The following is a 15,261-nucleotide window of genomic DNA, read 5'->3' as shown; positions in this document are numbered from 1 at the left end:
CAAATAATATATCACCCCATATATATGAACTCTGATCCAGTATATTAAGCTTTTGTGAGGCACCTCATCAAATGCCTTTGGAAATCCAAGTATATTATGGGATGAATTTTACTCTCCCGTTTTCGTTGGGCGCGTTCGGCGACGGGAGCGGAAAATATCACGAGTAGGCCAAAATCAAGTTTCACGTCAACAGGAAAGCGTGCGACAATCGCCTACTTCCTCAGCCAATGGGAGACTGCATTTCTCATCGTACAACGTCAGGAACCTTTTTTCAATATTTTTGTATCTCATTATTGGTTGTTACATAGGACTCATTCCCCCGAACAAAACGTTCATACATGACTCCGTGATGTTACGATGCCACGAATCAGACTGGTTTCAAAAGACGTGCACCTGGTGAGCATATCTCTGAGGGGAGTTTGGAGGCGAGCGCTGCATTCGCGGGGCATCTGCGCATATTCAAGGGAGTACAGGCAAAGACCTCAGGGGTGAGCAGCTTTAACTAGAGGAAGGCTCGGACAAACCTGGAAGGCTGGCAGAGGGAAGACTCCATACAGGGCAAACCTGGAAGGCTGGCAGAGGGAAGACCCTGGGTAGGCAGGGGAAAGAGACTCCAGGCTGGTGAGAGAGAGGGGTGGGCGGGCTGGGAACGGCCCTAATTTGGCGAGGGGGGGGTGCAGGGTGAGAGAAATACTCCAGGCTGGCGCGTGGTGGGAAGGAAGCGACACCAGGCTGGCTGTGGGGTTGGGGTGGGGGGGGGGGTGGAATCCAGGCTGGCAGGGGAAGGGGCTCCAGGGGAGGACAACCAAGTGTGAAAACCTCCATTCCTGAGGCTGCCTTCTGCTGCTGGACCATGGACTTCTTGGAAGGCCCTCATAGAGGGGAGGGAAAACTGGGCCTGAGCGATGTGTGGATGGCCAGTCATCACAGACTGACAGAAACACTCAATTGTTGGGTTGAGGAGGGGCTTTGGGGGCTCATTACTGACCAGGGCAAATGTAATAGAGAGACATGTCAGTAATGATCATCCCATTGCAGCTGAGATTGTTCAAACCTGGAGTCCATCTCAATTATGCCCACTCAAGGACCACTTATGTGTGTGAGTGTCTACGATTGCCACTCCATATTTAACCGTTGGCGCACAGACCTACAAAATTCCCTGCACCGTTGGCCAACTGGGCAAACAAACACATTCTATTGGACAGTTGCCAATGGCACAATATCAGAGGACAGAGCTCTGAATCCTTGGCTGTGTGCTGAGGTGCATTTTGGCACCATGGACTGGGTTGCATGCAAGGCCTTGGAGTGTAGTTTGGGACAATGCCTATGCCTGTGCTGAGAGCACAGGATGCAACAGAATGGTCAGACCGGTGTCCACTTCGTCGCGTTATGCGGGGCAATCGTGGTGTAGGGTCGTGTCCATTCAGAAAGTGCCTGAAGTACTGGGCAACATTGTCGTAGTCAGGACATGAATCATTTGCCTTTGAGAGGCGACTTGTGACTATGATTGGGAAAATGGTGCACCCTAGGAGACAAATGTTAACCGTCAAGCCTCTTTGATTTGCAGGAGCGATGGAGCCTGTTGAACTGGCAATCATTTTTCTGGCGGGTAGATAGGACAGAAGAAGATATCAACGGAGGCCCTGGCTTTCCAGAGCCAAGAGTAAAATCCTGAGTAAGAAGGGGTGACACAGTCTGCTCCACAAGTACAGGTTGAGGGAGAACCCCAGAGAGCAGTCGCTCAGAGATATTTTGTGAAACCCATGGTGTGCAGACGGTGCCTGACATCCCTGCAAATAACTGAGAACCAGTGTTGCCGAAGAGTTTGCATGTCAAGCGAACTGGCTGTTCACATTTTCCACCTTCTGCAGAATTTGGTGCACAAGGACTTAAAGGGCATCTACTGCCAGTGGCACTGAAAGTCACAACTGCGCTCAGCTTTTACACGAGTGGCTCCCTCCAGGGTTCTACAGGTGACCTTTGCAGCACCTCGTAAGTCACCTCGCACAACTAATATGCAGGAGCTGACAGACACAATCTTCACAAGGGCACACAACTTTTTCACTTCAAAAGTAAACAGCTGGTCATTGAATTCAGGAAGCAAAGTATCGTACGCACCCCTATCTGCATCAATGGTGCCGAGGTGGAGATGGTTCACAGCTTCTAATTCCTAGGTGTACACATCACCAACAATTTGTCCTGGTCCACCCACGTCGGTGCTACCACCAAGAAAGCACAACAGCACCTATACTTCCTCAGGAAACAAAGGAAATTCAGCATGCCCACATCGACTCTCACCAACGTTTACAGATGCACCATAGAAAACATCTTATCTGGCTGCATCGCAGCCTGGTATGGCAACTGTTCGGCCCAAAACCCTAACAAACTACAGAGTCGTGTACACAGCCTACCCAGTTCATCAGCGAACCAGACTCCCATCCAGTGACTCTGTCTACACCTCCCACTACCATGGGAAGTGGCAGCATAATCACGTGACAATAAATATAAATCTGGAGGGATGCCCGCACAGTGCAAGAAGGTGGTACACCACCACCTGTTCAAGGACAATTACAGATAGGCAATAAATGCTGGCCAGCGACACCCACATCCCATAAATGAATTTTTACAAAGTCCCATAAAGGATACATTTTTTAACAATGTGCTTTGTCAAAAAAAATTTTTTTTTTTTTTTTTTAAAGTAAATAATTTGCAATTTTATATAACCACTGTAAAACTAGAAGTGCAAGTAATAGAAGAGCATTGATAAATGACTCAAGAGCAAAAACACGTGTTAGTAAACCAAGAGCTGAACACAGCGAGAGCAAGAAGCCCACGTTGTGGGCTGATGATTCTCATATAAATGTGGGTCTATATCTTGCCACACTAGATCTGCTATCACTTGACACCTGTGAGATATTGCTACTCCTGAATCTGCAGTCACAAAATTCTGAGAAACAGCTAAAACTATAATATCCATGAGTTTTTCAAAATGTTTACCGCATTATTCATAGGAGCTATCATAGTATCATAAAATTCACAGTGCAGAAGGAGGCCATTCGGCCCATCGAGTCTGCACCGGCCCTTGGAAAGAGTGCCCTACTTAAGCCCACACCTCCACCCTATCCCCGTAACCCCACCTAATCATTTTATTTTACACTAAGGGTAATTTAACATGGCCAATCCACCTAACCAGCACATTTTTGGAATGTGGAAGGAAACCGGAGCACCCGGAGGAAACCCACGCACACACAGGGAGAACGTGCAGACTCCACACAGACAGTGACCCAAGCCAGGAATCGAATCTGGGACCCTGAAGCTGTGAAACAAATGTACTAGCCACTATGTTACTGTGCTGCCCCTTAAAGCCCCTAGTCACCACATTCCTGCACCTGTTCGGGGAAGCCGGTATGGGAATTGAACACGCGCTGCTGGCCTTCTTTGTTTACAAACCAGCTAATTAGTCCACTGTGCTAAATCAGCCCCTCAAATATTAGATAGCAAGGTTGTACAACATAAACAGAAAGACTTTAAAATGTAATCATGAAAAAAATTATTTTTAGCAGTAGTTTAACAAGCCTATATTTAACACATACCAAGGCTAGTATTGCCTTTTGCGATGGAAATCGTTTTCTCAAATCCTCTAGTTAAGGACATCTGTTTCCAATCACTCTCATCAGTGGAGGTTAGGCTGCCATCAGCCAATGAACTTTCCTGGGCATCCTTAAAAGAGTAAATTTGTTTTAAAACATTGTAAAGCATGTACTTCCAAAATAGTTTTAAAACTTGCATGATGGAAGGAGAAAGGTGAAGCACTCCAACACATAGTTTCACTCTGTTCCCAGTCAAAGCACGAACGGCAATATTTTGTATTCCTGCAAGGAGCTGGAGAACCACTATCATTCTTTGCTGTTGTGAATATACTTAATTACATTATTTCCACTGAATCACAGAAATTTACAGCATAGAAACAGACAAAAGATGTCCACTCAAGCTGATAAGGAGCTATCCAACCGTTCCAGATTTTGGTCCATAGCCTTGAAGATTGGGCACTTGCAAGTGCATAATCAAGTACTTTTTAAATGTTTTGGGGTTTCTGCCTCTACCATCCTTTCAGGCAGTGATTTCCAGGTCACTATCTAAATCCCCTACCTCTTACCTTACATCTGCACCCTATGGTTAAAGACCCTTAACCAAAGGAGGTTGTCCTATCCAATGTATTTTGATCCCTCATAATTCTTTGCACTTAAATTACGTCTACCCTTGGCCTCCTCTGTTCAAAAGAAAGTAACCGTAGCGCATCAAATCCTTCCTCATAATTAAAATTCTCCAGTTCAGGTAACATCCTTGTGAATCTGCTCGAGTGCAATCACACCTTTCCTATAATGTGGTCACTTAGAACTGCATGCAGTACTCCATACCTGGCCGAACTAGTGTTTAATATAACCTCCCTGATTCATATTCTAAGGGGAAAAGGTGTCACTGCATTCGTAACCCAGATGTCCAGGTTAGTACGACATGGGTTCAAATCAAACCACAGCAGCTGGTGAAAGTTAAATTCAATTGATTAATGACTCTGGAATTAAAAGCTCATCTCAGAAATGGTGACCATCAAGCTATCATTGGTTATTGTAGAAAACAAGAAAATTTACTATCTTCACTTGGTCTGGACAACAGGGACTCCAGGCACACAGCAATCTGGCTGTCACTTGAATGACCTCTGAAATGGACCAGGAAGCCACTCAGTTATACAAAGCCACTACAGAAATGTTGTAAAGGAATACAACCAGACAAACTACTTGGAATTGACCTCGGTGCCGGAAATAATGATGGCACACCCAGCCCTATCAATCCTGAAAAGTTCTCCTTACTAACATCTGGGGGTTTGTGCCAAAATTGGGACAACTATTCCACAGTCTAGTCATATGACAGCCTGACAGTCAAACTCCAAGAATCATACATTACAATGTCCCAGACATCACCATCATCAGCCCTGGGTATGTCCTGCCAGTGGACCAGGGGTGATGGTACATGGGAGTCCTCAACATGGACTAAGGACCCAATGAAGTCTCATGGAAATCAGATCAAGCAAGGGCAAGGAAACATCCTAATTATCACCTACCATCCTTTCTAAGATGATGAATCAGTACTCCTTCATGTTGACAACCAATGGAATGAGGGTGGCAACGATACAGTGTTCTCAGGAGGCCTTCAGTGTACATTAGAAAAGTGGTGTGGTGTTGTAACTACTAAACCGACCTGGCAAGGCCCCAAAGGATAGATCTGACAGACTGGGCCTGCAGCAGGTGATGAGGTACCAACAAAAGAGAAAAATCTAGTCCCCACCCATCTAACTGTCACAGATGCATGTGTCCATGGAAGTATTGATAGGGGTGACCACCGCAAAGTCCCTTCTTTACACAAGAGGATCACCTGCATCATGTTGTGAGGCAATATCACCTTGCTAAATGGGAAAGATCCAAAACAGATCTAACAACTCAAAACTATGATGTGGAGATGCCGGGGCTGGACTGGGGTGAGCACAGTAAGAAGTCCTTCAACACCAGGTTAAAGTCCAACAGATTTGTTTCAAACACTAGCTTTTGGAGCACTGCTCCTACCTCGGGTGAATGAAGAGGTAGGTTCCAGAAACATATACATAGACAAAGTCAAAGATGCAAGACGATACTTTGAATGCGAGCATTTGCAGGTAACTAAGTCTTTACAGATCCAGAGATGGGGTAACCCCAGGTTAAAGAGGGTGAATTGTCTCAAGTCAGGACAGTAGGTAGGATTTCGCAGGCCCAGACCAGATGGTGGGGGGTGAATGTAATGCGACATGAATCCAAGGTCCTGGTTGAGGCCATACTCATGTGTGCGGGACTTGGCTATAAGTTTCTGCTCGGCGATTCTGCGTTGTCGCACATCCTGAAGGCCGCCTTGGAGAACGTTTACCCGAAGATCAGAGGTTGAATGCTCTTGACTGCTGAAGTGTTCCCCGACTGGAAGGGAACATTCCTGCCTGGCGATTGTCATGCGATGTCCGTTCATCCATTGTCGTAGCGTCTGCATGTAATTCCCACTCCCCAGCTTTCCCAAAACCCACAGCAAACCATTAGTTTGCGTCCAATTTTTCGTTCTGAATAAAGGTACACGCCTTCTCTGGGGTATCGAAATAATGGTGGCAGTCCTGAAAAGTGACCCACAATCGCGCTGGCTGCAACAGCCCGAACTTCACCCCCTTTCGGTGGAGAACCGCCTTGGCCCGGTTGAATCCTGCCCTCTTCTTGGCCAGCTCTGCACTCCAGTCTTGGTAGATGCGGATGTACCAATGTACCGCGCTTCGGGTCAGAACGGAATACTGCAAAGAAGTGTACCGACGAAGACTTCCGGTTGTGGCTATGCCTGGGTAGGTCGCACGTTCGGCAGCTCCTGCCGTGAACGGACCTTTGGGACCTCTTGAGGAGCCCCAGCGGCACTTGGACGACGATTCCCGGTGTGGGAAGGCAGCAGTAAGGTTCCCCCAGCATTGCATGGAGTGGACCAGGAGTGGATCAAAAAAGTGATCCTGGAGAAGAGAGGAGAACGGGCGCGAAAAAGTAAGATGGCGGCGGGCGGAGAACAGGCAGCGTGGGCGCAATGGTCGTGGGAGCAGCAGGAGTTCCTGAAAAGCTGCTTTGCGGAGTTGAAAGCAGAGATGCTGACCCCAATGAAAGCGTTGATTGAGGGGCTGGTGGAGACCCAGAAGGCTGAAGGACGGCGATTAGAGTGCTGCAGCAGAAAGCCTCTGAAAACGAGGACGAGATCCTGGGCCTAGTGGTGAAAGTGCACGAGGCGCTGCATAAAAAGTGGCAGGAAAGGTTTGAGGACCTGGAGAACAGGTCGAGGAGTAAGAATCTCCGGATTCTGGGTCTCCCTGAAGGTGTGGAGGGGTCCGACATTGGGGCATATGTAGCCACGATGCTGAATAACCTAATGGGCACGGGAGCCTTCCAGAGGCCCCTGGAGCTGGATGGGGCTCACAGAGTACTGGCAAGGAGGCCTAAGGCAAATGAGCCGCCAAGGGCCATAGTGGTGAGGTTTCACCGCTTCACGGACAGAGAGTGCGTCCTGAGATGGGCGAAGAGAGAACGGAGCAGTAGGTGGGAGAATGCAGAGATCCGCATCTACCAAGACTGGAGTGCAGAGCTGGCCAAGAAGAGGGCAGGATTCAACCGGGCCAAGGCGGTTCTCCACCGAAAGGGGGTGAAGTTCGGGCTGTTGCAGCCAGCGCGATTGTGGGTCACTTTTCAGGACTGCCACCATTATTTCGATACCCCAGAGAAGGCGTGTACCTTTATTCAGAACAAGAAAATTGGACGCAAACTAATGGTTTGCTGTGGGTTTTGGGAAAGCTGGGGAGTGGGAATTGGATGTGATGTGTGTTTTAATGGGCATGGGTATTGTTTTGGAGGGACCGCACCTCGCGTTCGAAGGGGAGGGGGTGCAGAGGCCCTGGGTCATTGGGAATTGGGGAGAGGCTGCAGGAGAAAGGAGCTGCGCCAAAGGGGGCGGGGCCGGCCCAGGTAGAAAATCACGGGCTTTTTTCCCGCGCTAAAGAAGGGGGGCGTGGCCCCACGGGACGGGCGGTGCCAGAGGGGTGTCCGTATCGACTTGAAGGGGGAGGGGGGGATAATGGGTGGGGGGGGGGGGGGGGGCAGTACTGGACCCGACACTGGGCCGATCCAGGTCGAGGTCGGGCAAGAGGCCAGCTGCGGCCAAGGTTCTCAGGGGGTTTATAGATCAGATGGGGGGAGTGAATCCGTGGAGGTTTGCTATGCCGGCGGCCAGAGAGTTCTCTTTTTTCTCCCACGTGCATAAAGCCTATTCACGGATAAACTTTTGTGGTGAGCAGGGCACTGATTCCAAGAGTGGAGGGAACGGAATATTCGGCCAAGCGATTTCGGACCATGCCCCGCACTGGATGGAGTTGGAGTTGGGGGAGGAAAGGGACCAGCGCCCGCTGTGGCGCTTTGACGTGGGACTGTTGGCAGATGAGGAGGTTTGTGGGCGGGTCCGGGGGTGCATTCAGAGATACATAGAGGCCAATGATAATGGGGAAGTACCAGTTGGTGTGGTTTGGGAGGCTCTGAAAGCAGTTGTTAGGGGACAGTTAATCTCAATTAGGGCTCACCGGGAGAAGAGAGAGAGGACGGAGAGGGAGAGATTGGTGGGGGAGATATTAAGGGTGGATAGGAGGTATGCGGATTCCCCTGAAGAGGGGCTGCTGAAGGAGCGACGGAGCCTCCAAACGGAATTTGATTTGTTGACCACGGGGAAAGCTCAGCACCAGTAGAGGAAGGTGCAGGGGGCAGTGCACGAATATGGGGAGAAGGCGAGCCGGATGCTGCCGCATCAGCTACGCAAGAGGGAGGCGGTGAGGGAAATTGGAGGAATCAGAGACAGAGGGGGAACACGATGCGGAGTTTGGCTAAAGTAAATGAGGCATTCAGGGATTTCTATGGGAACCTGTATAAGTCAGAACCCTCGGAGGGGGGTTGTGGCAGTTCCTGGACCAATTGAGGTTCCCGAGAGTGGAGGAGGGGCAAGTGGAAGGTCTGTGGGCCCCAATTGAGGTACAGGAGCTGGTTACGGGGTTGGGGAGCATGCAGGCGGGCAAGGCCCCGGGGCCTGATGGGTTCCCGGTCGAATTTTACAGGAAGTTTCTGGATCTGCTGGGTCCGCTGCTGGTGAGAACCTTCAACGAGGCGAGGAAGGAAGGGATTCTCCCCCCGACAATGTCTCAGGAGCTGATCTCGCTGATCCTTAAGCGGGACAAGGACCCGCTGCAGTGTGGCTCGGATAGGCTGATCTCGCTCCTTAATGTAGATGCCAAGTTGCTGGCAAAGGTCCGAGCCACAAGGATTGAGGATTGTGTCCCGGGAGTGATACACGAGGACCAGACGAGGTTCGTGAAGGGCAGGCAGTTAAATACAAACGTGCGGACACTCCTGAATGTGATTATGATGCCCTCGGAGGTGGGGAGGCAGTAGTGGTGGCTGCAATGGACGTGGAGAAGGCCTTTGATCGGGTGGAGTGGGAGTACCTATGGGAAGTGCTTGGCAGGTTTGCGTTCGGGGAGGGGTTCATAGGGTGGGTCAAATTGTTATACCAGGCCCCGGTGGCGAGCGTATCTACGAACCGGAGGAGATAAGAATATTTTAGGTTGTACCGTGAGATGAGACAGGGGTGCCAACGCCCCTTCTGTTGTTTGCTTTGGCAATTGAGCCGCTGGCCATGGCGTTGAGGGAATCTAGAAACTGGAGGGGGTTAGTCCGGGGAGGGGAGGAACATCGGGTCTCGTTGTATGCTGATGACCTGCTTTTGTACATCGCAGATCCAGTGGAGGGGATGGTGGAGGTCATGCGGATCCTTAGGGAGTTTGGGGACTTCTCAGGCTACAAGCTTAACGTGGGGAAGAGTGAGCTCTTTGTGGTGCATGCGAGGGGCCAGGAAAGGGGGCTAGAGGAACTGCCACTTGAGGGCGGAGAGGAGTTTCCGATATTTGAGTATTCAGGTGGCCAGGAGTTGGGGGGCCCTGCATAAGCTTAATTTGGCACAGTTGGTAGACCATATGGAGGAAGACTTTAGGAGATGGGACGTATTGCCACTCTCCTTGGCGGGCAGGGTGCAGTCCGTTAAGATGACAGTCTTCCCTAGGATCCTGTTTGTGTTCCAGTGCCTGCTCATCCTCACCTCTAAGGCCTTTTTTAAGCGAGAAAGCAGGAGCTTTATGGGGTTTGTATGGGCAAGTAAGACCCCGAGGGTCAAGAGGCGGTTTCTGGAGCGTAGTCGGGACAGGGGTGGGCTGGCGCTACCGAAACTGTGTAGTTATTACTGGGCAGCCAATGTGGCAAAGCTCTGGAAATGGGTAATGGAGGGAGAGGGGGTGGCGTGGAAAAGATTAGAGGTGGAGTCATGCGCGGGCACTAGCTTGGGAGCGCTGGTGACGGCACCTTTGCCGCTACCACCATAGCAGTACACCACGAGCCCGGTGATGGTGGCAACACTGAGGATCAGGGGGCAGCGGAGATGGCACAGGGGTGAGTTGGGGGCCTCAATTTGGTCCCCAATACGGAATAATCATAGGTTTGCCCCGGGCAGGATAGATGGCAGATTCCTAAACTGGCATCAGGCAGGGATTAAAAGGATGGGGGACCTATTTATCGATGGGGCTTTTGCTAGCCTGGAGGCGCTGGAGGAGAAATTTGGGTTACCCCCCCGAAAACGCTTTTAGGTCCATGCAGGTGAGGGCGTTTGTGAGAAAGCAGGTAAGGGAATTTCCGCTGCTTCCTGCACGGAGGATTCAGGACAGGGTGAACTCGGGTGTATGGGTGGGAGAGGGCAAGGTCTCGGCGATCTATCAGGATTGCAGGAGGCGGAGGAAGCCTCGGTGGAGGAGCTGAAGGGCAAGTGGGAGGAGGAGCTGGGCGAGGAACTGGATGAGGCCTTGTGGGCGGAGGCCCTGGACAAGGTTAACTCCTCCTCGTCTTGCGCCAGACTTAGCCTGATCCAGTTCAAAGTGGTTCACAGGGCACATATGCCAGGGGCGAGGATGTGCAAGTTTTTTGGGGTGGGGGACAGATGCATGAGGTGCTCGGGGAGCACAGCAAATCACAGCCATATGTTCTGGGCGTGCCCAGCGCTAGAGGGGTTCTGGAGGGGCTTTGCAAAGGCTATGTCCAAAGTCTTGGACACTCAGGTAAAACCGTGCTGGGGGATAGCAATATTCGGGGTATCAGATGAGCCGGGAGTACAGGAGCCGAAAGAGGCTGGAATTCTGGACTTTGCATCCTTGGTAGCCAGGAGGAGGATCCTACAAATGTGGAGGGATGCGAAACCCCCGCGTGGAGGCTTGGATTAATGACATGGCAGGGTTCATCAAGTTGGAGAGGATAAAGCTTGCCTTGCGAGGGTCTGTGCAGGGGTTCTCCAAGCGGTGGCAACCGTTCCTAGACTTTCCCGCGGAAAGTTAGGTGGTGGTCAAGAGCAGCAGCAACCCAGGGGGGAGAAGGGGGGGGGTTCTTTGGCTTGTTTTTATTATTGTAAGGGGCGTTTGCCCCATTTTTGTTCTTAGTTTGTTAGATAGTTTAATGTTGAGTGGTTTAAGTTGTTGGAGGGGATGGCAAAAGGCCAACATTTTTCTTATGTATATTTTCTTTCCTTTTTGGAGTGTTTTGTAAAAATTTGTTGAAAACCTTGAATAAACATTTTTTTTTTTTTTAAGGTGTACCGACAACTCAACAACCAGGAATACGACAGACAGTTACCCGCAGAACCGATCAAGGAACACACTTGCCAACTTAACAGACTGATCAAGACCTTGGATCCAGACCTTCAGAGCACTCTACGTGCTCTCATCCTACGTACTCCCCGCGTTGGAGATCTCTACTGCCTCCCGAAAATACACAAGGCCAACACACCAGGCCGTCCTATCATATCAGGCAATGGGACCCAGTGTGAGAATCTCTCTGGCTACATCGAGGGCATCTTGAAACCCATCGTACAAGAAACTCCCAGCTTCTGTCGCGATATGGCGGACTTCTTACAGAAATTCAGCATCCATGGACCAGTTGAACCAGGAACATTTCTCGTCACAATGGACGTCTCGGCACTCTACACCAGCATCCCCCATGATGACGGCATTGCTGCAACAGCCTCAGTACTCAACACCGACAACTGCCAATCTCCAGACACAATTCTGCAACTCATCCGCTTCATTCTGGATCACAACGTCTTCACCTTCGACAACAAGTTCTTCATCCAGACACACGGAACAGCCATGGGGACCAAATTCATACCTCAATATGCCAACATCTTCATGCACAAGTTTGAACAAGATGTCCTCACCGCACAGGACCATCGACCGACATTATACACCAGATACATAGATGACATTTTTTTCCTTTGGACCCATGGCAACGAATCACTGAAACGATACACAATGACATTAATAAATTTCATCCCACCATCAGATTCACCATGGACTACTCTCCAAAATCGGTTGCATTCTTGGCTACACTCAACTCCATCAAGGATGGTCACCTCAGCACTTGGCTTTACCGCAAGTCCACAGATAACCTCACGATGCTCCACTTCTCCAGCTTCCACCCTAAACACAATAAAGGAGCCATCCCCTATGGACAAGCCCTCCATATACACAGAATCTGCTCAGACGAGGAGGAGCGTAACAGACATCTACAGACGCTGAAAGATGCCCCCGTACGAACGTGATATGGCGCTCGACTCATCGATCGACAGTTCCATCGCGCCACAGCAGAAAACCGCACCGACCTCCTCAGTAGACAAACACGGGACACAACCGACAGAGTACCCTTCGTCGTCCAGTACTTCCCCGGAGCGGAGAAACTACAACATCTTCTTCGCAGCCTTCAACACATCAGCGATGAAGACGAACATCTTGCCAAGGTCATCCCCACACCCCCACTACTTGCCTTCAAACAACCGCGCAACCTCAAACAAACCATTGTTTGCAGCAAACTACCCAGCCTTCAGAACAGCGACCACGACACCACACAACCCTGCCATGGCAATCTCGGCAAGACATGAGAGACCATTACACGTGAGAACACCACCCACCAGGTATGCGGTACATACTCGTGCGACTCGGCCAACGTTGTCACGTCATACGCTGCAGGAAAGGATGTCCCGAAGCGTGGTACATTGGCGAGACCATGCAGACGATGCGACAACGGATGAACAGACATCGCGCGACAATCGCCAGGCAGGAATGTTCCCTTCCAGTCGGGGTACACTTCAGCAGTCAAGGGCATTCAGCCTCTGATCTTCAGGTAAGTATTCTCCAAGGCGGCCTTCAAGACGCGCGACAATGCAGAATCGCCGAGCAGAAACTTATAGTCAAGTTCCGCACACTTGAGTAAGGCCTCAACCGGGACCTTGGATTCATGTTGCAATACATTCACCCCCCACCATCTGGCCTGGGCTTGTGAAATCCTACCAACTGTCCTGGCTTGAGACAATTCACACCTCTTTAACCTGGGGTTACCCCTCTCTTTGAATCTGTAAAGACTTAATTACCTGCAAATGTTCCATTCAAAGTATCGTCTTACATCTTTGACCTTGTCTATATATATATATATGTTTCTGGAACCTACCTCTTCATTCACCTGAGGAAGGAGCAGTGCTCCGAAAGCTAGTGATTTGAAACAAACCTGATGGACTTTAACCTGGTGTTGTAAGACTTCTTACTGAACTCAAAACTTGGCAACCAAGGGCCATTATCATGAGAACCATTGAATCCCTACAATGCAGAAGGAGGCCATACGCCCCATCAAGTCTGTACTGACCCTCTAAAAGGGTACTTCACCCAAGCTCACTCCCCCACCCTATCCCATTAACCCCTTAATCTAATCTACACATCATTTTGGATACTAAAGGGCATTTTTGCATGGCCAATCCACCTAACCTGCACATCGGTTGAGGTTAGATACACCTAACCTGCACATCGGTTGAATAAACTTGGTTTGTTCTCACTGGAACGAAGGAGGTTGAGGGGAGACCTGATAGAGGTCTACAAAATTATGAGTGGCATAGACAGAGTGGATAGTCAGAGGCTTTTCCCCAGGGTAGAGGGGTCAATTACTAGGGGGCATAGGTTTAAGGTGAGAGGGGCAAGGTTTAGAGTAGATGTACGAGGCAAGTTTTTTACGCAGAGGGTAGTGGGTGCCTGGAACATGCTACCGGAGGAGGTGGTGGAAGCAGGGACGATAGTGACATTTAAGGGGCATCTTGACAAATACATGAATAGGATGGGAATAGAGGGATACGGACCCAGGAAGTGTAGAAGATTGTAGTTTAGTCGGGCAGCATGGTCGGCACGGGCTTGGAAGGCCGAAGGGCCTGTTCCTGTGCTGTACATTTCTTTGTTCTTTTGTTTGTTCTATCTTTGGACTGTGGGAAGAAATTGGAGCACCTGGAGAAAACCCGCACAGACACAGAGAATATGCAAACTCCACACAAGGCCGTAATTGAACCCGGGTCCCTGTCGCTGTGAGGCAGCAGGGCTAACCACTGTGCCACCGTGGTATTAGATGAATTGCATTCAATCACTATCTGTAATTCAAGGCCAAATCATATGTAACCGCAAACAGTCAGGGATCCAATATTGAAAACTGCAGAACTCTACTAGTCGTAAAAATTACATCAATCATTGCCTTTTGCTTTCTGGCTAGAATCATTTTTGGACCAACTTGCCACTTTGCCTTGGGTCCCATGGGCTTTTACTTTTGTGAGCAGTCTGCCATGTGGGACCTCATCTAAAACATTGCTGAAATTCAAACAGAAGAGATCAAATACACTACCCTCATTGACCCTCCCTATTACCTCAAAACATTTACTCTGTTTACTCAGACATGACCTTCCCTTAACACATCAATGTCTTTCTATGGGAAGATTCATTCAGTTCCTCATTTTATCTTCCAATAACTTTCCTATTTCGAAGGTTAGGTCATCCTCCAGTCCCCTGACACCATGCCTGAAGCCAGAGATGATTGGAAAATGATTCGCCAAAGAGCCTTTCCTATTTATTCTCTCATACCCTTTACGAATTGAGAATATATTATATGCTAGTTGGGGACTTTTTCACTTTTAAAAGATATTAAGCCCCTGAATAGGTCCTCTCTCACTTTGTTAATTACATCTAATATTTCACACCTCACTTATTGCAATGTCTGTATCATCTGTCTCATTTGTGAAAATTTACATTAGTATTCATTAAAGTTAGGCTTATGGTCATCATGCTATTTATGTAATGATTAAAAATCTTTCGGTGCTCCAGATTTTTACTTGTCAATATTTTTCTATGCCCCCTCAATGCTTTCCTAATTTCCTTTTTAATGTCACTCCTCAACATTTTGTACTCTTTTAGGTTTTTCTGGAGTATTGAGCCTCCAGTATGCATCATAAACTTCCCATTATTCTTTATCGTCTCTTTTAATTGCCTTGACATCCAGGGAGCACTGAATTTATTTATTCCACCCTTTTTATTCAAGGGCAAAATACTTGCTCAGAACCCTTATTATCTCTCCCTTGAATGCCTCCCACTTATCTGGCACTTACCTTCAAGGAGCTGCTTCCAATCCACTTGAGCTCCATCACATCACAGCTTATTAAAAATGTTTTTTCCTCAACTGAGAACATTTATTCCTGGTCTATTTTGTCCCCTTCCATTCCTACCCTAATTCT

The 15,261-nt window shown here is 49.1% G+C and overlaps 1 protein-coding gene across 18 annotated transcripts in view; it reads right to left on the bottom strand.

Annotated features, from left to right (window-relative positions):
- The window catches only part of LOC140429761 (multiple PDZ domain protein), a 488,055-nt gene that overhangs the window by 251,392 nt on the left and 221,402 nt on the right, over positions 1 to 15,261 (bottom strand). For all 18 annotated transcript variants that reach the window (XM_072517160.1, XM_072517164.1, XM_072517169.1 and 15 more), the window contains one exon: positions 3,594 to 3,720. In XM_072517160.1, the coding sequence (XP_072373261.1) occupies positions 3,594 to 3,720 (127 nt within the window). The remainder of the gene's footprint in view (positions 1 to 3,593; positions 3,721 to 15,261) is intronic.

The sequence above is a fragment of the Scyliorhinus torazame genome, chromosome 9, assembly GCF_047496885.1.
Source record: "Scyliorhinus torazame isolate Kashiwa2021f chromosome 9, sScyTor2.1, whole genome shotgun sequence".
Taxonomy (NCBI): domain Eukaryota; kingdom Metazoa; phylum Chordata; class Chondrichthyes; order Carcharhiniformes; family Scyliorhinidae; genus Scyliorhinus; species Scyliorhinus torazame.
The sequence above is the reverse complement of the archived record's forward strand: the minus strand, read 5'-3'. Positions and strand labels throughout refer to the sequence as shown.